The following is a 27,569-nucleotide window of genomic DNA, read 5'->3' on the forward strand; positions in this document are numbered from 1 at the left end:
GATTTGATTTCTAGTTGCTGAAATAAAGCATAAAAGTAAGCAGGAAAAATGGATTTTTGGTGATCCATAGCTCTCAATTTTCGAATGCCGATAACTCTTGATCCGATTTTCAATGTAAAAAAAAAGACGTTCGTGAAGTTTCTGACTTTTCAGATAACAATATTGAAAAAAGTCTAAATAAAATTCTGATAATATTAGTATCGGAAAGTTTCACGAGCGTTTCAATTTTTGACATTGAAAATCGGATCAATTGTTGCTGAGATATCGATATCGATATCGAGATGAAAGTTTAGTACAATAGTGATTACAGAAACATAATATTTCCATATTTCTTGACTTTTTTTTGATAAGGTCCTATAAACAAATGTAAACATTGATTGTATCCCTTTCACACCTTATGTCAAAGTCCATCGGAGTAAGCGGGATACACTCAATGTTTACTTTTGTTTATAGGACCTTATCAAAAAAAAGTCAAGATTTGTTTTTCTGGGTTGCCGGTTGCCAGGTCACAATTGAAAAAAATGGTCAAGGTCCAATTGTAAATCTGTCAAAATCTGATAAACAAAAAACTAAACGATATAGGAATGGAGGTGATGATTAAAATTAAAAAGTGTGAAAATTGACTTTTGTTTGTAGTTTGTTGGCCATACTTAAGGTCAACCATTGAACATATGACACCGAAAAACATTTTTTTTCGTGATTCGATTATCCGAAGATTCGACTATCAGGAGTGAACTTTTTCCGAGGCCTTCGGATAATCGTGTCTGGACTGTAATAAAAAATGTGGGGCAAAATGAAAATTCAGTCAAAATCTGAATTTAACAAGAGTTAATCTGGCAACACTGCATGTACCACAGCTACCAAAGGTCCAATCTGTTTTTTAGACAAATTTAAAGGACAATTTGTGAAAAAAATCAATTTCAACCTCGAAAACGGTGCACTTTATTAACATTTCTGTTAAGTACTTTTGTTTTTTTTTTTCAGAAATAGGAGGGTTGTTTGGGTGAGACTTAGAAAACTTAAATTTTTCCTGTTTCTTTTTCTTTAAGCCGCTGTATCTCAGCAACCAGAGGTCCAATCTTCAATGTCTTTTAAACAATTTAAAAAAAAACTGAACTTTTTCTGAATCGAAAAACTGCAAATATTTCGCTAAAATCAAACTTTCGGTGGCTATATCTTGAAAACGAGGCCCTGTATAAAAAATCTGTAAAGTACTTTTTGATTGCAAATTTATTTTTTCATAAACAAAATTAGATTAAAAAAAAGTGCGCATGAAATTTCATTTTTTTCCAAAAATTATTTTCATTTTTTTCCTAAAATCATTTTTTGAACATACTTCTCTAGGGCTCAAAAGTTGCGAGTTTTTGTCCCCTAAAACATATCAAAAAATCTCGAAAATAAAAAACAATACATATTTTGGGAAATTAAGTTTTTGTAAAAACAATGTTTATTAAAAAAAGGCAAAAAAATCCCGTGATACCTATTGTTTTCATTCCTCAATCATACCAAAGTAACAGATTTTCGAATATTTACGTACCATTTTTGTATGGACAGCTGCCAAAATGAATGACACAAAATAGCTTCTTTGGTCATAGGGAAGGTAGCATAAAGGTACTGTGAACGGACGCAGAGGATAAATCCCGAGATTGGTGAGAGCATTATTCTCATGGGTTCATTTTCAAAAAGTTCACTTATCCAAAACAAAATCGATTTCGAGAATTCAACCCAAGACTTTTGAAAATCAAATCTGCGCCCTAGCCGTTGCGGCCGCCAAGGCTCGATTAATATAAGAGATGGTCATTTCCGTAGTAACAGTTCAATAGGGCGAATCTGCGTTTGTAAACAAGCAGTCTATCCCCGTCTTACTAGACGTGAACTGTCACTTGAGCAAAAGGGATAGGCTGCTTGTTTACAAAAGCAGATTCGCCCTATTGAACTGTTACTACGGATTTTATAGTATACGCCACTAAGGGACCAACCATAAACCACGTGGACACTTTTTTTTTGAAATCATAACCCCCCCTCCCTTCGTGGACAATTGTCCATACAAAATAAAATCTTTTTTGTATGGAGCGTGGACAATCGCCATAACCCCCCCCCCCCCCCCTCTCCACCCATAAGTGTCCACGTGGTTCATGGATGGTCCCTAAATGGATGAACTGTTTCAATGGACGACGTGGACGACCTAACACAATAGAGGAGAAAAGCAACTCGCGACAAAATTTTGAGGCTAGGAATTTTGACAGGTATGATTTCCATAAAGTATTCGCCTCCTTTTCTCTCTCACAGAAAACTGGGGACAATGTAGCTGTCAAACTAGGCCAAAATGTTAAAGTCACTCACAAAATGAACTTTGAGTGATTTGAGTTCATTTCTGACGTCACGATTTTCTCCTCTATTGTTGGTGCAAATTCATCCAAATTCAATTCTTAAAAAATCATAGATCATAAAAATCTAAGTTTAAATAGCCGCTAATGTTTGATTTCGTTTAATTTTATTAAGAGATCTAAGAAAAGTAGACAATTTATGTTTAATGACTACCTGACAACATTGACACTGCCCCGACGGCTAGTGTGAACGTTAATTTATGCTCTGAACATTTTACTCGTTAGCGTACAACTTTTAAACAATCACAGCACCGAACCGTTTGCATCCGATGTTTCGGAGAGAGACAGAGGGCTACCAAGCACAACAAAAAAAAAAAATTCGGTTTTTATACCAGCAGAAAAACATTAGCTTCAAGAAGAGGAGATTTAAAAATATATATTATATCTGGCTTTTATTATTGATTTTATTATTCTTGGAAGTTTTGGGATATAACTGTTAAACGCATTATGCATTAAGCATTATTTACCAGCACCGTGGTTCAGATGATCGCCGCATAGACTTGCAATCCAAAGATGTCGAGTTTTAATTTTGAAGAGGATGTGAGAGATTTTGTTTATTTCATTAAAGTGACTCTAACCAAAAGGTGATCAATCGTCACCAAGGATTGGAGAGAGTTGTTCATGTTCATATGCTACTTTACTGGTCAGGCAAGTTTTTTGTTTACTAAAATGACATTTTGTATCGTAAAAATCTTGGCAATTCAATTATGTTTATTATTAATTACGGTCGATTAGCCTCATAAACGGTTCTTCCTTCTGGCAGCAAAACCCCGAAGTGCACTGCATCTTGTGAACCTTCCGAAATGAGTGAACCGTGATCCGAGAGAGACATTAAGTTGAGAGTGAGCACAAAATCCAACCAACATGTGCTCCTCCACCACAGAGAGAGCATACGAGAGAGCGAGAGCGAGCGCGCTCAAAACAAGCGAGACGGGAAGAGTTATTACCATCACATCGGCGGACTCAGTCGTCGTCGTCTTCGCGCCTACTTCGTCGTCTTTGCCATCGCCAGGCCATCGCCAGCCAGCGTGTGTTTTGTAATAATTTAAATTTTGCCATTCTAGATCAAATTGTCGGGAACGGTACGCGCGCGCGGGTCTTTTTCCCTCGGCTCTCACAGGCTCGTCGTCGGCTGTCGTAAAATTCGCGCTGATGTTGCTTTGAGCAATAATCGTAGTAAATTTACGCGACTTGACCGTCGTGGCTTTTTCGGCGAAAATCACCCGAAACGAGTACGCAAATTTCGCGCTCGAGCGCGGTTGCACCAGTAGGCGAGGTTGTTCGCGCAGCGCACGGAAATCGGGTGGGGGCGAGTTTGAATCCCGCGCGGGTACGCGGAAGTGTTTGTTTTTTCTTTTGCGTTCGTTCTTTTTTGACGATCAGCCGACGGCTGATTATGTCATTGCGCGGTCATCGTGAACCGGCTTAAATCGGAACGGATTGTTGTTTTTGCGGGGTGCGAATCTTCGGAACCGGAAGGAGTTTGGTGTGCTTACGCTAGTGTGTGAGTGATTTGGGAAAGTCGTGCAAGGAAAAATTAGAAGAATCTCGTCAAAGAAGATTTAAAAACCGGCGGCAAGAAGTTCGAAAAGAGTGTGAAAATAGATTTCCCTCCTTCTTCGCTTTGTGTGTGGTTAGTTCGGTGCCCGACGAAAGTTAGGTTAGGTTGGTGGCCGCGGCGGCGTGATGGATTGTTTGTTTTCCTAGAGGTTGGTTTTGCCGGCGGTTCAAGTTCGACGTTCAGTGTTTTTTGTTTGTTTGCGTTACGGGCGCGAGCGCTGAAACCTTTTGTTTGAAAGTTCAATTCTAACCTATACGATAAGCGAGCAGTTCAGCTTCTCGGAACTAATGGTTCGATTATCTCCGGAACCGGAGTAGGTGGCCACAGTACGCTACGCTATCGGGAATCTGCAAAACGATAAGTTTTTAATTGAAATTGTTTGTTCGCTGCCCCTCGCTATCTCGCAGTGATCTAGATCAGTGCGCGTTCATGTTCAATTGCGTGTAATCTCGTGAAATAAAAAATAAAATAAAGTAAAAAAAAATAGTTCCGGAACCATCCGGAACGGGCGCCGCCGTCAAAATTGAAAAGGGAAACTATCCGTCGTTTCTGAACCCGCTCGCGTCCTCGTACTCCGGAGCGACCCCCACCGGAACCAGCTCCGGGAACCTCGCGGCAACCGGTGGCTCCGGAGGAGCAGGTCAGAGTGGTTCCGGAGCAGCGTCGTCACTGAACGCGGCGGCGGCGGTGGCAGTGGCCGCCCATCGGGCGCACTTTCCCTCGCTGGCGGCCAGTGGCGGAACCGGCGGCAGTGGCGTAGACTACTCCGCGCCGCACCTCAACTACCCGCACCCGCATCACCACGCGCACGCCACTGGAATACCAATCAGGATGGACTGCAGGATGGACGACTACTCGAAGCTGTTTTATGCGAAACGTAAGTCTCGTGTGGGTTTGTTGTGGTGGGAAAAAGAACTTCTCTAAATGATGGCGATTAATCGGTGGTGGTCGCTGAACTTGGCGGAAGTGGACGGTTTTTGCATACAATTCTATATTCTACATATAAAAGGCAAATGACTTGCGATATTAGGTGATGTTATCAAACATATGAGGTAATGAAGGAAAGAAAGTCTTGGAAATCCTTCACTACTAATGCTATACTATTTAGGAATAAAAACAATAATGTTCAAAATGAGTATTTTTTACGTTTTCTTAAATCGATTGTTTTTCCATGCATTCCCTATGTCCAAAGAAGCCATTTGGCATCAACTGTATTTTCATACATGGGTCTGGTCATACAAAATTGAAATGTAAATATTCTAAAACAAAAAATAGATACACGGCCAAAACAGATTCTTTATTTAACTTTTTCTTATCTAATCTAATCTAATCGAACACAAGCGCAGCCAGTCCGAAGAAAGCATCCTGGAAGAACTTGTGGTTAGATTACGCCTCAAGTCCTTTCTTGTCAATATTAACTATTGCAGTCCACTTGAGTAACCCCGAATGTATTGCAAAAATTAAAGCAGCCAGGCCTACTGCGTTGCATTAACCGCAGAGACAGATTCTGAGAACGGATCACATTTCACAGAATCAACAGGGGAGGAAGGATGCGTGGACATACCGTACCAAACGCTCCGGATCAGTTGGGTGTGTTAGTGTAAATTTGGCAAATAATAGTATTTTTATGGGGTGAGGGCGAGAGGGGGGGGGAGAGAAAATTGGGTTTGGAGGAAGGGAAGGGTAATAGGGATATATCATTTGATTAATAGAATATAATATCGTATTTATAAGGGAAAAATCATCTGGTAAATAATGATTAATGAAAAGGAATGATCTCACCAAATAAGGATTCTACAGCTCAAGCTGTATTCAAACGTATCAAAAAATGCCACTTGATTCGCAATTCTTCTGAGACTTCTGGACTTGATCAGCTAATGACGGAAGGTAAATTCTAGCTGCTGAAAGAACAACTGGGTCAGGAACGATGGCATCTTCATGATTACAACCAACTGATGAACTGATGATCCTGCCGTTCTTGCTTTTTCAACTTGGTCGAGAATATTTGGCAATCACTGGTAGGGGAAATATACCCATTTTAATCACTCTAAGCCGTTCGACCAATTCTAATCACTTTTGCAGTTTTCCGCTATTGAATCAACATTTTCAGATGTATCAACAATGGAGAGTTGCTTGCTCACTTTTATTTGAGCTATTTATTACTTTGGAACAGTCAAAAACACTTTATGAAAGCTGTAATTATTGATCGATAATAGAAATAGGCTGAAAAAGGGTATGGTTCCCCTACTTACGAAAACGAAGTTGACTTTATAGCTGTCGGCCACCATTGCTAGTACCAACCACTAGTGTCTTCCTTTTTACCTACAAGGACTTCGCCGCCCTGGGCTCCTAAGTGTATGAAAGTATGGCACGGAGCAACGGCGCCGAATACCCATATTTACACAAAGAATTTTAGAGCGCCCGCCGCGGGATTCGAACCAGCGACCTCTGGATTGTGAGTCCAGTGCGCGGTCCGATTGATCCACACGGACGGGACTTGCCATCACCAAAAATGTGGACCGAATCTTCGTAGTTTAACACGAAAGGAAGTAAATCGTTTTAAGGGAATTAATCGGGAAACGCAAGAGCTGTCACAATTTTTAGCACCGTAAAATTTTCACATCCGATCTCACGCACGGCTACTTCGATCTCCACAGATTTTTTATTTAACTTTTTATCTCTTAAAAAAAGAATTCCCAAAATACTCATTTTTTAGTTTACAATTTTTTTAATACTTTTTTTAAGAATGTGTTTTCTAAAGTGGGTAGTATGGAAGGTGAAGCCTAGACAAAAATAGTTTGGGAAACAGTGTATGAGGGGCCCGAAAAAGGCATCTAGTTTTGAGATAAATACCTTATACACAGCTGAAAGGATTCCCCAAAGCTCAGTACATATTGCATTTACAAAACAACAGCTACACAGCAAAACATTTAGTAAACCGACTATCCATAAACCACTATAATCGAGTCTGGACTGTATTGTCAAACAAAATGTCAAAAAACAAACATTTTTGATGCCAAATCAAATTTGCTATTGAAAATAGCTTTAAACATTTTTTGATAAGTGCACCGTTAGCATGTTATAAACATTCAATGGTAAATTTTTTCCAGGGCTACGGAGTCGGGTCATATTTTGAACGACTTCGACTCCGACTCCGGCTCCGGCTTTCTTCTCCAACTGACTCCGGCTCCGACTCTGACTCCGGCCGACTCCGACTCCAGCTTTCAATAAATTGTTGACTCCGGCTCCGACTCCGACTCTGAAACCTTCTCAGTATTAAGAATACCTAAAAAAATTGCATCCCCCATATGCGGTGCTAAACCAAGGCATGTCTGTATTTAACCTAGTCTTCATGATCGATATAACATATAAAATCAATTTTGAGACTTTTAGTAACTAAATAAACCATTTTCATCGTAAAAGACGTACATGGACATTGTGTGATTCTTGAGGAAATTCTTACCGGTTGAATAAAAATTCTGTCAATGTCACCAAGATTTCGTATTTAAAAAAAAATTCAACCATATTTGCAAGGAACAACACTTTTAGATTTTTGTAGAGAAATTGTAAACATTAAGATAATCGATAAACTTAATATATAAAATGACAAGCCTGATGGCCTATCTACAATCACTTAGCTTAGAACATCTAAGTAAAGTAGTTACTTAGGAAAGTACGCAACTTACGGCCGTCATCCACAATCAACTTAGAAATTTTGCTGGGCTGATATACGTTGCTATGCAGTTGTTTGTTTACCTTTGATATTGAAACGTCAACTTACCGTAGATTTTGAAATTTTTCAAACCATACGTCAGTTTCTAATTTGATTACTTTTCCATTGTAGAAGCTCGGCTTCATTTCCATTGATTCAAATTCCTAAGCTAAGTGAAATTTTCTAAGCTAAGTGATTGTAGATAGGCCATTACCCGACAAACTTCGTTCTGCCTTTTTTTTTAGTTTGTTGACGTTTTTGCTCTTTTGCTTATTCAGCCTCCTGTGATCAAAATTTGATTTTACGTAACTTTCTCCAAACAATTTGCCGATGCTCCGGAATCGGTTCCAGAGTGGCCAAAGTGTCAATTCCTTAGGCTTATACGAACCCAACGCAACAAAGAGCACCACGATCCGACGCTCCATATTGAACTGGTTCGCGTTCGAACAAAACCGTCGAAATTTTTTATATATGTAGAAGATTATTTCAAAGTTGGTTGCAACTTACTTTTGATATTTTTTGTCGGTTTATAATATATTCAACACGACACTTTGACTGACTTTTTTTAATTTGCTTACAAAATGAATTTTTTTTTTACAATTTTTCTTTAAAAAAAAATGATATATTTAAAACTTCCAAGACATTAGCTATCGGGCAAAAAGATGACTTTCGATAAAATTTGGTCAAATTTGAATTGAAAGAATACATAAATAAAAGTAAAAAGAGGCAGTCAAGAATCAATTTAATATTTTTTTAAAAATTAAAAATTTGACTGCGCAACCACAATTGTTTAATATTTTATGAGTAATGACTTCAAACATGGGTAAGAGAGGATTAACAGGTTATCATTTAGTGATCAGAGTGAAAAAACACAATTAGAGCTATCCAACCAAAATAAAAATGCCTCAAAAACACACTGGCATCTGAAATATAATAAATGTCTTTAATCAAAAAAAATGTCAACGCAGTGCACGCGGTTCAAAAAATAAATTTAAAATATATAAAAGTTTTGGGAATTAACCTGCGTTATAAAAAAATACTGAACAATAATTAAATTCATAAATTGTGTTAAATTTAAGATAACTCCGTCTCCGGGTTTATCAGAAATTTTCGACTCCGGCTTTGATTCCGACTCCAGCTCATAAAATTTAGCAGACTCCGACTCCAGCTATTCGAGTTTTGACGACTCCGACTCCGACTCCAGGTCCCAAAAAAGACCCGACTCCACCGACTCCGACTCCACAGCCCTATTTTTTCCGAAAAATATTTAGTTTTTTTTTAAATTTAAAAATAATTCATGAAGGAAAAGCATCCTTGCAAAAAATATTTTTTAAATGTTGAGAATTTCTTACAATTTTCTTTTTTTTTTACTTTGTTGATAAGTCTGCTGGTTGCTGAGATACAGCTGAACAGAGAGTTTTTTTGTTCAGTGTCCCTCAATTTGCGAGATCTCGGAAACTATTGGTTCAATTTTCAATAATGAAACATTTGTGAACTTTTGTGTATTTTTTTCCACAAATTTTAGAATCGAGAGTAACCTTTTGAAAGGGCTTAAAATACTTATTTTGGACGTATTTACATTTTGGGCATGTTAGATTTTTGTTTAAAAACATGTAATTTTACAACAGGAAGTGGATCTGGTTTTTAAAATTATGAGAAACTTTAATAAGAAAATCCAACCAAAATTATAAAAGAAAATCAAGTATTAACAATTTTCATTTATATTTTCACATCAGCAAAATTCAGTAAATTAGTTGATAACGTCATGCTTCGATTACTTTTATTATCAATTTAGCATTTGGACATTATTTCGCATAATAATGGTCAAAAATGTGTTGTTCGAAGGAATTTCACATCAACTTAAATTTCAAATTTAATTATAGGCTGGAGGCAATGCCAAATACAATAAAGTAAAATATGAGTTGGCCTAAAATATGAAACATTTCACTGAAACTTTTCAAAATCGTCTTAAGCAACGGAATAGTAAAGCAGAAATTAATGTTTCTGAATTCATCAATAAATCAGAGCGAATTGTAATGAAGTATATTTGTTGTTTTAGTCCAAATTTGAGCCATAACATTATTATTTCGATAACATAGTTCTATTTTTAACATGATTTGGTGATACACCCTTTTAACAATGTCACTACCGATATTTTAAAATCTAGTTGTACATTTTAGGCTTCATTTCTAAAACGCTGGAGTAGCCGTTTTCACCTCATTTTTTATTAAAAAAAACTAAAAATGTTGGTAGAAGATTTATTTTTATTTTTTTCTACACTCAAACATATTTTTAAAGAGGTCACTGATTTATTTTATAAATATTGTTTGGAACATCACAACTCCATAAATAATTGCAAGTCGTTTATTTAAATATATTTTTTTTTGCTAGGATTTGTTTATTGAAAACACACTCCAAAGTGCAAACGTTCTTCAAATTTTACCACAATCAAACAACGCTCATCATCATACAACTTTTCAAGCTTGCGCAGCATGTATCTGTGCGTGGGTGGCCTCACACACACCCCTTCACCCTCACGTGCGTGGCGAATTTTCGCGCTCATATTCTCAATGACCGTCGCGGTTTTGAGCTAAGCGCAATTTTATAATATTTGAAATTTTCTACCTATTTTCCGATGACGCATCAGCGAGCAGTTTGCGGGGTAGCTGGTCGGTTGGCCGGCGGATGTAAACATCACTTTGACTGCCGAAGGGCAATTTGTTTTGGTTTTCCGTGGCGTGTGTCGCTTGTTTTGACGGGTGTCGGGAGCGAAAATATAGTTTTTAATGATAAAATATGGTTTTAATTTAATTATTTGCTTATTGCTTTGTTAATTTTGTTTTAAACTAAAGTCAATAATAAACATCCAGCAAAAAAAATCCGACTAGACCGCGAACAATGTTGCAACTCGAGTTTACAAACTTTTTGGAGGTATGTTTTCCCAAACTAACAGTCTCATGCCTAGTTTAATTTTCGTGTGACGGCAGTTGAACGTGGCGTGTCGCTAATTGCTGAAACTCCTGTCCACAGGCTCTTGCGCCAGCCAAAGTTATTGTAAATATGACTAAATAAAACGAGCAAACATTTAGGAATTAGGCAACTCTTTTTTTTTTTCTGCGGCTCCCAAGTTTATCCGACAACGAAATTGTTGATTTGGACCGTCCTCGTGAGGAAATCTCGCCTATTTATGGTATGATTGTTGTGCTTAGTTGTAATGTTATGCAAAACAATGATTTCAATTGTTCAAGGTTTTTCTCAACCTTTGATGAAATCGTTCCAGTTGGATGCTTTCATATCTTGGCGTTTGCTTGTTGACATAAAAATATTCTTCAGAAAGATGGATTTTTATGTTCTCATTTGATGTTACGACCCATAACATACCATAAATATCGTCACGGTCGCACGCACGGAACCAATAATTATGCTAAAAATACGGTCGGTAAGTGTCCAATAAAACCACGACCGATGGCTGAGCGAAGCTGTCTGTCTTGACTTGTGTCACACAAGTGTCAAATTTAATGGTTCGATGAACACAGTTTTCTTTGCGATAGTTTCTTTTAATTAATTATTTTGTTTTTGACTTTTTCTAATTATAATGTTCGTTCATTTTCTAAAAAATATTTTAAAGTTTTGAAAAAAATTGAGTTTGAGTTTATTTTTTTTACATTTTAACTCGTTGTTTATTACTTACTGGACTAAATTGGATAAACCTTCAATGGGCCATCCATAATCTTAGTGGACACTAGTTAGGAAATTTTAAGACAGCTACAGCTGATAATTGTGTACAATAAGGCTGGTACAAAAACTTAAATTTGTACGAGCCTAATAGAAAAACTTTGCGTGAAACTTTGTCCTAAGGGGTAACTTTTGTCCCTGATCACGAATCAAATGTCCGTTTTTTGATATCTCGTGACGGAGGGGCCGTACGACCCCTTTCATTTTTGAACATGCAGACATGTTTATCAATAATTTGCAGCCTGAAACGGTGATGAAATAGAAATTTGGTGTCAAAGGGACTTTTATTTAAAATTAGACGCCCGATTTGATGGCGTACTCAAAATACAAAAAAAAACAACGTATTTTTCATCGAAAAAAAACACTAAAAAGTTTTTAAAACTCTGTCATTTTCCGTTACTTGACTGTAAATTTTTTTGGAACATGTCATTTTAAGGGAAATTTAATGCACTTTTCAAATCTACGTTGACCCAGAAGGGTCATTTTTTTTCAATTAGAACAAAATTTTTCATTTTAAAATTTCGTGCTTTTCTAACTTTGCAGGGTTATTTTTTATAGTGTAACAATATTCTACAAAGTTGTAGAGGACCGGCCCGTGGCTTAATGGCTACGGCTCCCGCCTCATTAGCGGAAGGTTCAGGGTTCGATTCCCGACCGGGCACCTTGAAATTTTTCGACTGTAATTGAACTTTGAATACTGTAATTGAACTTTGGCACCTTGAAATTTTTCGACTGTAATTGAACTTTGAATATGAACAAAAAACGCATACAGTCAGGTGGGATTCGAATTCACACCTTTGGATTGGAAGTCGGATGCTCTAACCATTCGGCCACCAAGGGGTTAATACTCCTTGAGTTAATTAATCCGTAGTGGTGGAATAATGTCACATGGTCATTTACTATATAATACAACACTCCCTTCCCCAACGATTCCCCTACACACCACACATCATAGGGGGATGGCGTCGCTATTTTTAGACCACGTTTTCCACTTTTTCTCCATCGAAACCGACTACTTTATCGACTTCATTTTGCTGGGCGAGATAGGACGCTGTCTATTTTTAGACGATGACTCAGCACTTTTTCACTCTTGCACTTCAAAAAACCAGATGGCAGCACGATGTAACGCCACGTCCCTATTATAATCTATAAAAAAAACTCGAACCGGTTGGGACGGTATGTCCCCGGCTTCTTCTTCTTCCCCTGATGGTTCTATGAAATGTGGGATCCGTTCATAGAATCTGTCTCATGCGGTTAATGCAACGCAGTAGGCCGGGCCGCTTTAATGAGTGTAATACACTTCGGGGGTTCTCGAAAGTACTGCAATCATTAATAATGACAAGAAGGAACTTGAGGCGTAATCTAACCATAAGTTCTTCCCGGATGCTTTCTTCGGACTGGCTGCGCTTGTGTTCGATTAGATTAGATTAGATTAGTAACAATATTCTACAAAGTTGTAGAGCAGACAATTACAAAAAAAAAAAATGATATGCAACCATAGGGGGTTTGCTTATATACATCACGAGTTATCGCGATTTTACGAAAAAAAGTTTTTAAAAAGTAACTTTTTTCGTTTCTCTTTGTTTTGTCGTCCGTGTCTATCGCGGGTGACGACGAACGGCCATGATCAACGATGACCAACTTTTTCAAAACTTTTTTTTCGTATAATCGCGATAACTCGTGATGTTTATTAGCAAACCCCTCATGGTTATATATCAAAAATTTTGTAATTGTCCGCTCTACAACTTTGAAGAACATTGTTACACTCTAAAAAATAACCCTGCAAAGTTAGAAAAAACACGAAATTTTAAAATGAAAATTTTTGTTCTTAATGAAAAATTACTCTTCTGGGTCAATGTAGATTTGAAAAATACATTAAATTTTCCAAAAAATGACATGTTCCAAAAAATTTTACAGTCGAGTAACGGAAAATGAGAGAGTATTTATAATTTTTTAAGTGTTTTTTTCGATGAAAAATACGTTTTTTCGGAATTCTGAGTACGCCATCAAATCGGGCGTCTTCTAGACTTTTTTTTGAATAGGCCCTATGAAAGACATAGTTTATAGGACCTTTTAAAAAAAACTCTAAAATTGTTTACGAGGGGTGGTAGAGATTTTTAAAAAAGTGTCCACGTTGTTTATGGATGGCCCCTAGAAAAACAGTTGCTCAAAATAACCTTCTAAACCAGGAAAAAAATGTAAAAGAGGGTAAATTTCTTCTAAAATTTTCCCAATTTTGATCTTCATGAAAGAGCTTTCATTAAAAATAGATTTTTTTTCTAAGAAAATAAAACCATTTCCTGCTTAATTTCACACTTTATTCATTGAATTCACGCTTGAATACACAGCAATTCCATTTGAAAAGAGCCTAAACTGTTTTTTTCGGATCTCAAATTATTTTTCTTTGAAAGGCAAACTAATTAGACAACTAAAATCGGTTGAAATGTTGCGGAGTAATGAATTTTTGAAAAAATGCAGTTTTTGTGAAAATTTACGAAAATTGCCGTTTTTGGGACCAAAAAAACTTTTTTTCGGTTTTGGCTCTTTTCAAATCGAATTGCTGTAGGTATTTTAACTGTATCCTGAAATATATATCTATAGAAATGCAATATTTGGAAGTAATCAAGTTGATTTCAGTAAAGAAAGAAATGGCGAAAAACAATATTAATAAGTGAGAATTAATAAGTGTGATGGGATTCATGCCAAATATTTAATCTGCCAAACATAGATGCTTTTCTCGTATTTATATTCAATGATAACAAACAAGTTTTGAAATCAAATAAAAAAAAAAAATGATTCACCAAAAAGTAACTTTTAACAATTTCATCAAAATTGTCATCAGCTAGCTTCAGTGATTTCATAAATTCTATGCCCACCAGCCATACCAGTAATGTCCACAAACTTTCTGATTAGCAGCACTTTCGCACGACCCCCTGTCTCCCCTTCCCAAGTGTTGCCTAATAGTTTTCCAGTAAATTTTCATCCAATTCGGTAGGTGAAGAGAAGTTTGAGGTCGAAACGATTCAAGTTCAACCGTGCTCAACCGCATCAAATGGAAGTCACGGCGCGAATACGCAACAAGCACAAGCAGGAGATTAGTGTAATTTTCCGTGCCCTCACACCACCAAAACACAGAAACACACATGCACGGCTTTGCAACATTTCGACTGATGTGTGTTACCAAAACCAGAACTAGAAAGCACACATCCACTCGCTCACTTTTGGGGAGGAGGGCAGGGAAAAGCGATTTTCCTCGTCAGTTTTTTTGCTTCTTTTAACCCTGCTTCTTTAAATTTGCAGTTTTTTTGGTTCACAAAATTCAGAATAGTTTAATTTACAAATAAAATTTTGCTTTGCAAAAATTAAGAAAGTTAAAAATATAAATAAAACAATTTTTCGAATTAAATTCTGATAAGAATCATCAAGGGTTAATAGCCGCCGCGGCACCATGCATGCCACACTCGCGAAAATGTCTATTTATACCCGTGAAAAGCGGCGATTTTCCATCCTCTCAGTGCACCTTCCCCTGAACCCGGGGGGCTCGCATGGCCACGCCGCGTCCAACACACCGCGAATTGAAGTCTTCCGGTGGCCGACCTCGGCGCGAGGTCGAGTTTTCCCGCCCCGCATGACGACGACGATTGCCGGTTTGCTGGCAACTCGTACGGAGTGAAAAGCGGGCGGGAAAAGTCGTTTTTCCAACTAAACGCGGATTGGATTACTGGCTGTGTGGTGGGGAGACTTTGGATTTTGGGAAAATAAGACATTACGCATCTATCTTTTGTATTTTTTTAATTTGCATGAAAATATTAAAATAATCTGTGTCTTATTCTACCACCTTCTGTCATTACCACTTGGCTTTTAGTTATTTCATGTTTTCAACTGCCAATTTATTTTCATATAAAATACAGAAAATGTTAGTGAAGAAACGCAGCTAAAGTTGATCTCAGAAAAAATACAGTATTGAAGACATTGGCAAAATCACATCAAACAACTCAAAATTTAGCTATTTCGAAGGTTATTTTTACTTTACTTACCCCTTTTGAAAAAGTCAGCTGTTGAAAGGACCCCATAACTCAGCTTAAGTTCAGTGTCTTGCGAACCTTCGTGGTGAACGGACACTAGAGCTGCGGTATTTTTTTACTACCTAAGCTCAGAGTTATTTCAAACAAAATTCACAGTCTTTTTAAAGACTACCTGAGTTACTTTCCAAAATTCTAAACAGTCTTTTCAAGACTAACCCCACCTGAAATTTTGTTGTATTTTACAAACGAAGCCATCTTTTTAAGAGAACTTTGCATGCAAAATGCGTCAAAACAAAGGTAAACGCAAATCTTCTGAAGATTTGGTCGTTACGTCGGTGAAGCGTTTGAACGCTAAATCGGCTAACGGAAACAGAAAAAGAAAACAGCCTCTTCTGAGGTCTGATTCTGATTCTGAATGTGAGGTCAATCCTCCAATTCCACTGGCAAACGGTTTCGGTGTTTTATCCGAAACTGTAGACAAGGATCCTTCTCCTCGTACTGAGCCTTCTGCCGTCGAGAAACAAGTAAAGGCTCCACCAATTGTAGTGACTTCCGTCTCCGATTTGGCCAGCTTTCGAACGCAACTGAAGAATTGCAAGGAAACTTGCAATTTGAAGGTTTCGTTTCAGCTTGGCCGAAAAGGAGAATGTCGCTTGTTGACGGAATCTTTACAAGATCACCAAACTTTTGTTGGTTATTTGAAAAACCACAAACACAATTTCTACACGTATGAGACCAAGAATGCTCGTCCATTCAAGGCGGTCCTGAAAGGTCTCTCCAACGACTTGTCGGTGGATGAGATCAAAAACGAACTTAAGGTGTTGCTTGGCTTTGCCCCATCCCAAGTAATACCAATGAAGAAAAAATCAAACGGGAATATTTCTCGCTTTGGTTTGACTTCACAATTTTATCTGATTCATTTCAACAGAAATGAAATCAACAATTTGAAACTTTTGGACAAAGTTCAGTTTTTGTTCCATGTACGGGTAAAGTGGGAGCATTTTAAGAAACATGGCGGTAATGGCCAGAATCTGACCCAGTGCCGGCGTTGCCAGGCATTTGGTCACGGTACTGATCATTGCGCCATGGTTCCAAAATGCATGGTTTGCGGGGATTCTTCTCACGACAAGGACAATTGTCCCGTGAAAGAAGTCACCCAATTTAAATGTGCAAATTGTGGTGGAAATCACAAATCAAATTTCTGGGATTGCCCCATCAGAAAAAAGGTTTTGGATTCTCGTGCTAAGCATCAGCCGAAATCCAAACCGAAATTTTCTCAAAGTCAGGTTGTACCTGCATCTTTAAATCAAACGTTCGTGCTGTCTCACTCGAACAATACCCCTACCGTGGAAAAGTTAGGTAACAGCAATGGCATTTCTTATGCCAACGTCGTTTCGGGTTCGGGTTCATCCACGAATTTTAAATCCTCTACCAATTTTCAAATTGGGCAGGTACCTCAAATTTCAATTGAAATTTTTTCTGCTGGCAACGCTTTGAGATCTTCTGATCTCGGCGATGTTACGTTTGAAAAAATGACTTTTTTGCAAAACTCACTGTTTGGTTTGATTCAAACAATGAGTAATGCTACATCCATGATGGAAGCTATCCAGATTGGATTAAAATTTGCGAATGATGTTGTTCTTACCCTGAAGTTTAATCATGGATCTAAGTAATTCCATCAATATTATGAATTTTAATGCTCGCTCTTTAAAAGCGAAAGAAAATGAATTTTTCAACTTTTTACGAGTTCATAACGTGCATGTTGCTGTTATAACCGAAACATTTTTAAAAACTGGCACTTATTTGAAAAGTGATCCAGATTATAAAGTTATAACCAATAACAGAATGAATCGAAATGGCGGTGGAGTTGCAATAGTTATCCACCGTAGTATGACTTATAGCACGTTACGTGACTTTAAGTTAAAAGTTATTGAAAGTTTGGGCATTGAACTTGAAACTTCTTTTGGGAAAATTATGATTGCAGCTGCATATTTGCCTTTCCAATGCACTGGGGAAAATAAAAATTATTTCAAAGGGGATTTGAATAAACTTACTCGGCACAGATCTCGATTTTTGATAATCGGTGATTTTAATGCCAAACACCAATCTTGGAATAATTCAAAAGTAAATTCCAATGGTAAAATTCTATTCAGAGATTGTACTTCTGGTCTTTATTCGGTTTTATATCCGAATGGGCCAACTTGCTTTTCTTCTGTTAGAAATCCATCAACAATTGATTTGGTTTTGACAAATCAAAGTCAGTATTGTGGTCCTTTAGTGACTCATGCTGATTTTGATTCTGATCACCTTCCAGTAACTTTTTCACTTTCTCATGAAGCAGTTACCAGACCCAATAGTTCTGTGTTTAATTACCACAAAGCTAATTGGGACAGGTATCAGCATCATATTGAGAATAATTTAAATCATGATTTTGTTTTAGAAACCAAAGCTGATATTGATTCAGCCTTGGAATCTTTAACTAATGCAATTTTGGATGCTAGGAATATTGCTATTCCTAAAGTCCAAGTCAAATTTGATTCTCCCATTATTAATGACGATCTTCAGCTTCTGATTCGTCTGAAAAATGTTCGCCGAAGACAGTATCAACGTTCTCGTGATCCTGCACTGAAGCGAATTCAAAAAGATTTGCAAAAGATTATTGACCACAGATTCACTCTCCTGCGAAATGAAAAGTTCGCAAGAGATGTCGAACAAATTAAACCTTATTCCAAACCATTTTGGAAACTTTCAAAGGTTCTTAAGAAACCTCAAAAACCAATCCCTTCTTTAAAAGATGGTGATAATATTCTATTAACTAATGGGGAGAAAGCTCAAAAACTTGCTCAGCAGATTGAGAGTGCTCATAATTTCAACTTAAATGTTTTGAGTCCTATTGAAGATCAAATTTCAATAGAATTTCAGAATATTGTTGATCAAGAATTTTCATCAGATGAAGTTTTTAATACGGATCTGAATGAAATAAAATCTATTATCAAAAAATTTAAAAATATGAAAGCCCCTGGTGAGGATGGCATTTTTTACATTTTAATTAAAAAATTACCTGAAGCAACTTTAAGTAGCTTGGTCAAAATTTGCAACAAATGTTTTGATTTGGCATACTTTCCCAGTAGTTGGAAAAATGCCAAAGTAGTTCCGATTTTGAAACCGGATAAAAATCCTGCTGAAGCCTCAAGCTATCGGCCCATTAGTTTGCTTTCATCTATTAGTAAATTATTCGAAAGAATAATTCTTAATAGAATGATGACGCACATTAATGAAAATTCAATTTTCGCTGATGAGCAGTTTGGATTTCGCCTTGGGCATTCAACTACTCATCAGATGTTGAGAGTTTCAAATTTAATTCGGAGCAACAAATCTGAGGGCTATTCTACTGGCGCAGCTCTTCTAGACATAGAAAAAGCATTTGACAGTGTTTGGCATAAAGGTTTGATTGCGAAATTAAAAAGGTATAATTTTCCGATTTATATCGTGAAAATTATCCAAAATTATTTGACGGATCGTACTCTGCAGGTATGTTATCAGAATAGCAAATCTGATCAACTACCTGTACGTGCCGGCGTCCCTCAAGGAAGCATTTTGGGTCCAATTTTATACAATATTTTTACTTCTGACTTGCCTGATTTGCCCCCAGGATGTCAGAAATCACTTTTTGCTGATGATACAAGCATCTCCGCCAAAGGTAGAAGCCTTCGTGTCATCACAAGAAGATTACAAAAAAGCTTGGATATTTTCAATTCTTATTTGAAAGAATGGAAAATTACTCCAAATGCTGCAAAAACTCAACTTATTATATTCCCTCACAAACCAAGGGCTGATTTTCTTAAACCAAAAAGTCATCACATTATAAAGATGAATGAGGTAAATTTAAAGTGGGAGGATCAAGTGAAATATCTTGGACTTGCTTTTGACAAAAACCTTACTTACAAGGATCACATTGAAAGTATCCAGGTTAAATGTAACAAATATATTAAATGTTTGTATCCACTTATAAACAGGAATTCTAGACTTTGTCTCAAGAATAAACTGTTAATTTATAAACAAATCTTCAGACCTGCCATGCTTTATGCTGTGCCGATCTGGACAAGCTGTTGCCTAACCAGGAAGAAAAAACTTCAGAGGATTCAGAACAAAATTCTGAAAATGATTCTGAAACTTCCTCCCTGGTTCAGCACCAGTGAACTTCATCAATTAGCCGAAGTTGACACTTTGGATGTTATGTCCAATAAGATAATTGATGCATTTCGACAAAAATCATTGCAGTCTTCAGCTGCATTGATCCGCTCTTTATATAGTTTATAAGTTAGTTTTAAGCTATCCCTTTTCCCTTTTGTACATGTAGGACCTCCTACATTTGAAATCACTGAATAGCGAAAGCTACAATATTTCATGAATAAATGAAAGTTGCTAGTATTTAAAATTGAGGTGAAAAGTCATCGATTGTGATTGGACACTCAATAATATTTTAACTGAATGAATGTACATGGAAAAGAAAATCTGAATAGATATAAATTAAAAAAAAAAAAAAAAAAAAAAAACTCAGCTTAAGTTAATTACTGCACTGTTGTTTTTGCCAAAACAAGCCAATAAATGAAATTAAATTTAATTAAACTAGTCAAAATTCCAACCCTAACATTTTCTTAAATTTCAAGAGGTCTTCATTCCACTATTTTTTAAAAATAAAAAAATTGGTAAAAAACATTTTTTTTGCGAATTTTTAATCGATGCCTGCATAGAGGCGGGGTTGGATTTTAGAGGGTTAAGAGGGAATTTTCTGATCGATTTTAGTTTCTTAGGCATAATGCTAGGTTTTGATCATTTTTCCAAAATTTGTAGTTTTCCATCAGTTGTACGTTTTTTTCTCTTGTTTTTTTTGGTTTTTTTCATTCTTTTGTAGTTTTTTATATGCATTTATCTATTGAAGATTTTGTTTTTTTATTATGATTAAAAATATGATTAAGAGTCACTGTTGCGACGAACGCGTCCCTAGTACGCCCCCTGTATCACGTCAGTGTCATTGTTTGTTATTGTTTACGTAGTGCCCGTGCTGTCGCTTGGCAATCAGTCAAAAGTTGAAAACAATCTGAGCAAGTGGGAGCACGGGCGCTGCTGGACAGGTCAGCTGCGTAAAGACACCAAATCTGTGAGTAAATGTATACACTGTTAAATGTTATTAGTTAGGAAATAAACATTTTCAGTTTTGTAGCATGTGGAAAATAAAAAAGTTTTATTTTGCCCTGCTTACGAAAACGGTACCCCGAGGGACACCTTTCCGCCTGTCCCAACAGTCACTAAACAGTGTATCAAAACATAATCTTGGACAAAACAAAAATCTATCAGTGCTTATTTTGACATAAAAAGTTAAAAAAAGATAGTTAAAATATGACCATAGTTGACATCAGAAAAAAAAGAAACAAACAAAATCATCAAACCCAATATCTTCTATTTTTTTTAGTTTTTCCTTCCAATGCTTTTTGAATGTTCTTAATCGGGTTTGGTGAATTTTCAAGCTTCCCATGCGCCAGTGCCAACGCACACCGCGGGTTTGGTTTTCTAGCTTCGGTACGTGCCTGAACCCATTTATGTATTGGTATCTTGGTACATCGTACCAGCGCACCACGACACTCTCGGCTCGCCCCATCGGTTTTGTGTCTGGCACTCACCCATGGCATGAACCCAGCGTGCCGTGGTACGCGCCGTGGTATTGAACCCGTTTTGTACCGCCAGCGCGTACCACGGCACGTACCTCGGCTCGTATCGAGTGAAGCACCTTGGATCATACACCGGGTTCATGCCATGGGTGAGTGCCAGACACAAAACCGACGCGGCGAACCGAGAGTGTCGTGGTGCGCTGGTACGATGAACCAAAATACCCTCGGTTCGTGTGAGTCGGGTACGGGTGTAAACCGAACAAAGCAGGCGCAAAGCAAACCCGAGGTGCACGTGAACCGCGTGTACCGCACGGTGCAGGGAAGCTTGTGAATTTTAGAAAACTCAGATATTGAAACTTTTTTAAGAGGCTGGGTTGGTTAATTGAGGGTCAAATGGCACTTTTTGGAAACTAATTTCCATCTGCCGATTTTTTTGGTTTTTGATAATGTTTTCCGTCTTGAGTACCTTTTGCACACAAAAAAAACTTGTTTTATGTTTTACGTCATTAATTTCGGGGTTTTGAAACGCATTTGAGTAATTTCTGTTTTGTTCGCTTAATTATATTTAAAGGATGAAGATAATAAAACATATTTCGAGATTTTTTGGTGATTCAGAGTGAGATACAAATATTAAAATTTGGTTTTCCGTGAAAGCAAATCCCCACCAAGTCTTGGTCTTAGTTGTGGAATTGTTTTTTTATAATCAGCTATTTTCACAAAAAGTTGAATTTAAAAAAAACTGTGTTTCAAAATTTTCCAACATTTTTTATTGTTTTAAACCGCTGCAAATATTTTTCAAAGTTTGTGTCACCCCCCTACAATATTGGCTCAAAAATCAGAGAACCTAAATAAAATAAAAAAAAATACTCAAAAATTTCAATGGTACAAGACGTGCAACCAACTTAAAACAATTTAAAATGCCTTATCGAATACAATTTTGATTCTAATTGTTTGCATGATTGTACAAGTTTAAATACGAAAAAAAAACGGAATCGACGTAACACCTTATAATGTGGCCCTAGTAAACCTTGTTGTTTCGTCAACGGATCCACAGGCGTGTATCGTTCTTTTTGCGACAAGACTCCGCCTCCCGGGTCTCCTAAGTGTGAAGGTATGGCACGGGGAGAGTGCACCGAATACCTATATCAACACTTAGAATTTTTGCGTCTGCCTCGGGATTCGAACCGAAAAAACGAAAAAAACGAAACTATTGGCACTACGCCCCCCGGGGCATGGCCTTCCTCTAACGTGGGATTTCTGCTCCAGCGCCTCTGACGAGACAGGAGAAACCGGGACCGACGTTTTACTTCACCATCCGATAGAAGCTCAGTGGATAAGGCGGGAATCGAACCCGCGTCTCATAGCATCATCGGGATCGGCAGCCGAAGCCGCTACCCCTGCGCCACGAGACCCGGCGACCTCTGGATTGTGAGTCCAGTGCGCGGTCCGATTGATCCACACAGGCAGACAAGTTTAAACACACTTTGAGTGAAATTACGATTAACAGTGCCGAATAATGCATATTTTAAAATTATCAAATCAAGCCAGAGCAAGGTTTTGTGGTGCTATCAAAGCAAACTTCCTAAAATTTGAAAAATATTGGTTGCGTTCACACTTTTAATGAAATTTTGTATGAGAAGCTCAACTCTTTTGTATTTTGATTTTCGTTATTTGTTTTAAGAACCAGGGGAACAGCATCTAATTCCAGCATGCATCTAATGTTGTCATATCAGCACTTTGACATTCGATTACAGCTCATTAAAAGCGTTTTTAATTGAAATCGAGTGATAAATAGCTTAATAAGAAGTGAGCAAGCAAGTTTTTATCAAAAGTTTAGCAAAATTAGTTGTTTAAATAGTGAAAATCAGCAAATTGGATGGAGTTGGGAGCGAAAAATACGAAATTTTTCCCTAAATTTTTATACCAATTCAACAGCGTTTAGTTTGAAAAGAATGTATTAAACGTTCCCGAAGAAATTATGGTGCTATCTTGCTCTTGTCAAAACATTCAGCGAACACAGAACAAAATGGCAATTTTTTGAGCAAAATTGTTGATTCAAACCGAAAATCATAAAAAATGTGCCATTTTGTTCTACAAAATCAACAAATCTGCAGGCTGAACATTTCCCGAGGGCCACATTTTGACCCAAACGAAGCCTACTTTGATTGAATCATTAAATAAAGGTACATCTTATCAAACTCACCCCAAGAAACAATTCAAAAGGGCTTGTGTGTGTGTGTGTGCCCATTTCGTTGTAAGTACGTAATCTATGTACTCTCAGGATTTACGCAGTGTTGGTTCACTTTGCGCCAAAGGAAAACTGGCACTTGCTAGCTGCTCTCCATACTAAAGTTAATGTTGCTCGTGTTTTTGTTTACCCGTCTCTAGCTCTGAAACCCCTCTGGTGTAGGTGTGTGCAGAGTGGATTATTAACTTTCGCACCAGGTCTAAATTTTAAGCTGTTTTGGTTAATCACAGCTGGATGTTTGCGCTTTTTGGCGATATTATTGACTTGGGCGTGCACTTGTGGTGTAGGGGTGAAAATCTTTTCAGCCACGATACTTCGCAGTTTCAAAGTTTACACAGTCTCCCCAGCTAATCTGTTTTTGTTTGTGATTTGCAGCGTGCGCGTAGACATTCAACTAAAAAGAAACATAAATTTTGCTGCCAATCGTGAGGAGCGTGCTCCCAAACGTACATTCACACACAAACTTGCTGGTGCCTACAGGCACAGACATACTCACACACACATTAGTTCTCACAGGAAGCAGAGTATTAATGACTTTTTACAATAAAGCACTCTCTGGTACTTCTTATAGGGGAAGGGTAATGTGGTGATTTTACGTCACTTTAGAACCATGTTAAAGTATAAATATATTTGGAGTTTTGCTTCTTCCAATAACTTCCAATAACAATCAGAAAGTTTATAATTTGTAACGGTTTCTAAGAAGACATTGATCTTTGTTGCAATAACTTGAAAGTCATTAAAAAAATGTAAATCAGGTTGACATTGGTAGAATTTCAAAGTATATTTCTAATCAATTTTTAAATATCAAATGTTATTGCCATCTGATGAGTTTTGAAGCATGAGCAAAACATAATTCCACATTTACTAAGAAATTTGTTCGCATCAAAAGGCTACGAATAATTAAAACATGTAATTTTAAGACGAATTTTATATGTTAAGGTGGAAAATTGTCCAAAGAACCCAAAAAAGCGAACTCATTTTTATGGACAAATTATGACACCTTGAGAGTATCCAAAAAATCATATTCATCAAAGTCTTCATAAGAAAAGTTAACGAATTTTGAAAAGTTTTCGAAATTTGTTGATAACTACATTTTGTAGCACTTTGAGCACTTATCTGCTTAGCTCATTTCTTTCGTATTCAATTCGTATTTTTTTTTGTTTTGCAAAAAAATTACATACTATAAATGTCACTTCGGCTATAAATGTCAGTTAGTTGCAAAACTGTGAAAAACATGATAGTAGAGATTTTCATAGAGATTTGACATTGATTTGGCAAACTTGTCTAGAGCAGATATTTTTTTTTAAATTTCTTGCTGTCGAAAGAAATTCTTAAGAAAAACATTCTTGGATGGTATTTAAAATGTTATTTCAATGGATGAATTTCTTAACCCTTAGTCGTTTTCAAGTAGAAAGGTAAATTTTAATTTGATAGAAAATTATTTTAAATCGTTTCTTTATTTTTTCACTTTATTATATAATGTAAATTATTCAAATTTTAACAAAATACTGTTTCTTTCATACTCAAATTTTCGAAAATTTCGAAAGGCTTGGTGAAATTGTGAATAAATAGAACAAAAATAAGGTTGCCTAACTATTTTTTTCAAGATAGACTTTTAAAAATCTTAAAATTTGAATAATGTTCTATGGAGGAACGGAATATATTTAAAAAAATTAACATTTATTTTTTAATAACACTAGGGTTTCTGATCCTGATTTGGGTTATCCCAATCCAAATTTTTTTCACACGATAGCTGTCACTCGTAGTTTTAAAAGCTGGAAGTCCAATTTAGTGAAAAATATTTACAATTTGAAACGAAAGAATAATCTGCATTTTAATAATATGGTTGTCAAAAGTGTATGGAATAAGTGCGGCAAAATCGAATGTTCAATGCAAGGATCAATCTAAAACATGTTATTTTTTTAAAACTACAGCATTTTTGAAAACATTAATTTTTTTAATATGTGAATATGACTGTCAAAAGAAATGAAAAAAATGCAAAATTTCAAAAAGAACCTTATGCCTTTAATGCTCAAATTTTGAATGGATTTCAACATATTGTTTTTGTAAGAAGCTATTTTTTTATTCTTTGGGGTTTACCAGCAAAAACTGAAGATTATTTTTGTGTAAAAGTGCCATTTTTCAAATTATTTTCTTTGTACTTTTGTTTAATTTGCACAATTTTCAAATAAATACAATGAAAAAAAATATATATTTTGATACAGCATTTTCAATTCAATTCGTTATTTTGTCTATTAAAAATCTGCCTAAAAAAGTGAACTATTTAGTATTAAAATTTAAATTTGCTCGACAATTCCCAAACTACCCCAGCAAATCATCACCGCCTTCGTCCCAAAGAGTTCGCGAAATCGGTTTTCCTCGCCACCGTCGTCGTCGTCGTCGTCGTGAAAAGCAACAAAAAATACATAAGCAAATGAAAAGTCCCATAAATCAACCCTCTCTTCCCGTTTGCCTCAGGTTCCCTTGGCTACTCTTGGCTACACGATGATGCTAGAAAATACTCTCTCGACCAACAACCTCCGTTTTTCCCCTCAACCCTCCTTGATTCTTCCATCCAACTCAAGTGTTTTTGTGGGTGGGTGGGGAAGGGTGGACGCAAAAGGGTTACTACTGAAAACTGCTCCTCAACGCTTTTGGGGGGTAACATTTCATTGGGGCATAAAAATACTAACTTTCTTGGAATTTCTTATTTTTGTTTTTAGTATTTGAAACAGTTGGGAATTTTTGTTTATGAAAAGTCAGTTTTCGAATAATTTTCGCTGAAGCTTTTTCAGCAAATTAACTTTATTCCACTTTCAGATTTCCCGAAAGATCGGCAAATAATTTAATTCAATCTAATTTATTTGCCTTCTGCCAAGCTACTTTTGCCCCTGTGTTTGGAAAATCTAGTGAAGGAAAAACGCGTTCGACCCCCTCCCCTCCATCGTACTTAATCTGAGCTTAGTTAGTTACACCCCTTCCTATAGCTATAGCAAGAAAAACGCAGTTTTTGCCATCGCCACTTGTGATGATGTGACTGCTGCACCAAGAGATTCTCGGTTTGGGTTGGTTCAAAAGTCGGTGCAAGGTCAGTTTGAAAAGTGCACCACCTTCGGTGGCGTGGAAAATCTGGAGTGTGAAGCGAATTTAGTATGTGCGTTTGGACGTCGATTTTATGGACTTGAGAAGTGCGCTTCAGGTGGTAAAATATGAATTGTTGCGAATTGGGAACACTTTAACTTTTTTTTATTAGATGTTTAGTAGTTCGTTTATTTTGGATTTACTTTTTTATTGGAATAAGTAATTCTGTATTCATGTTTCAAGCATTTTGTGATTCCTCTTGCTTTAAATCTTTGAATAAATTAAGTCGAAATAATATGTTTATATGCTTTGTCGTGTTTTTCAACTACTCGGAAAAGCCATTCAACGTCCTGATGGCAAATTCATTCATAACAAGTTACAACAAATCGAGTCCACTCGCCAAACTACAAACCTCGCTCAGATTGAAACCCCTAATGGAGCCCCTCCAACCCACGCATTTTCCACCTCTCAACCGGGCTCACCTCGTGGGGGCGTCACCCTATCAGAGGCAGCTCGTCGTTAAGTCTTAAGAGGGAGCTCCCCGACTAGAAGCCATCAGCAGAGTCCGTTTAACTAGCAACCGTTTAAAGCACCGACTTGGGCTGGTTTGTGGGCGGAGTGTAATTGCCATTCGGGGGCTGCTCCATAAACATTACCTGAGTGTGGTGGGGGTGCTCTTCTGGGGGTCTCTACAAGCTGCACGTGTTTGGGACCTTCTTGTGGAAGTGATTGCACTAGAGGCTTGATGTGCATATGAGGGGTTCTTTTTGTCTTGCTGGAATAAAATGGACCAAGACGAAGGTGGAGCAATCTGCCGTAGGGAGTTAAATTGGCTTGCGATAACGGTTTATTAGCTCTTTATGGGATGAGGAAGACTTTCAATTAGAGGGGGAAGAGGTTGGACTAAAACTCATTAAGATAACTTACAAAACGATATCGGTACTGCTTAGAAGATCATCGCTGTTACGCTTACATTGTAGTCATTTTTGCAATTTTCTAACCGATCACTTTCTTAAACCAATTGGAAAAAAATGTTTTATTTGAACGTTTCGTGTTGAAACAAAAAAACTAAAACTCGGAAAAACTTGTGATAATCGTTAAGTTAACATTCCAACGCCCAAGGCTCCAAAAAAGTTGGAACGGTAACTTCA

General features: G+C 37.0%; 1 protein-coding gene across 3 annotated transcripts in view; it reads left to right on the forward strand.

Annotated features, from left to right (window-relative positions):
- The first annotated feature begins 3,373 nt into the window (after nt 1-3,373).
- The window catches only part of LOC120412427 (protein scalloped), a 284,128-nt gene continuing 259,932 nt past the window's right edge, over nt 3,374-27,569 (forward strand). For 2 of the 3 annotated variants that reach the window (XM_039572897.2, XM_052706834.1), the window contains exon 1: nt 3,374-4,825. In XM_039572897.2, the coding sequence (XP_039428831.1) occupies nt 4,780-4,825 (46 nt within the window). In that variant the 5' untranslated portion in view covers nt 3,374-4,779. The remainder of the gene's footprint in view (nt 4,826-27,569) is intronic. The other variant, XM_039572918.2, reaches the window with a different exon arrangement.

The sequence above is a fragment of the Culex pipiens genome, chromosome 1 (assembly GCF_016801865.2).
Source record: "Culex pipiens pallens isolate TS chromosome 1, TS_CPP_V2, whole genome shotgun sequence".
Taxonomy (NCBI): Eukaryota; Metazoa; Arthropoda; class Insecta; order Diptera; family Culicidae; genus Culex; species Culex pipiens.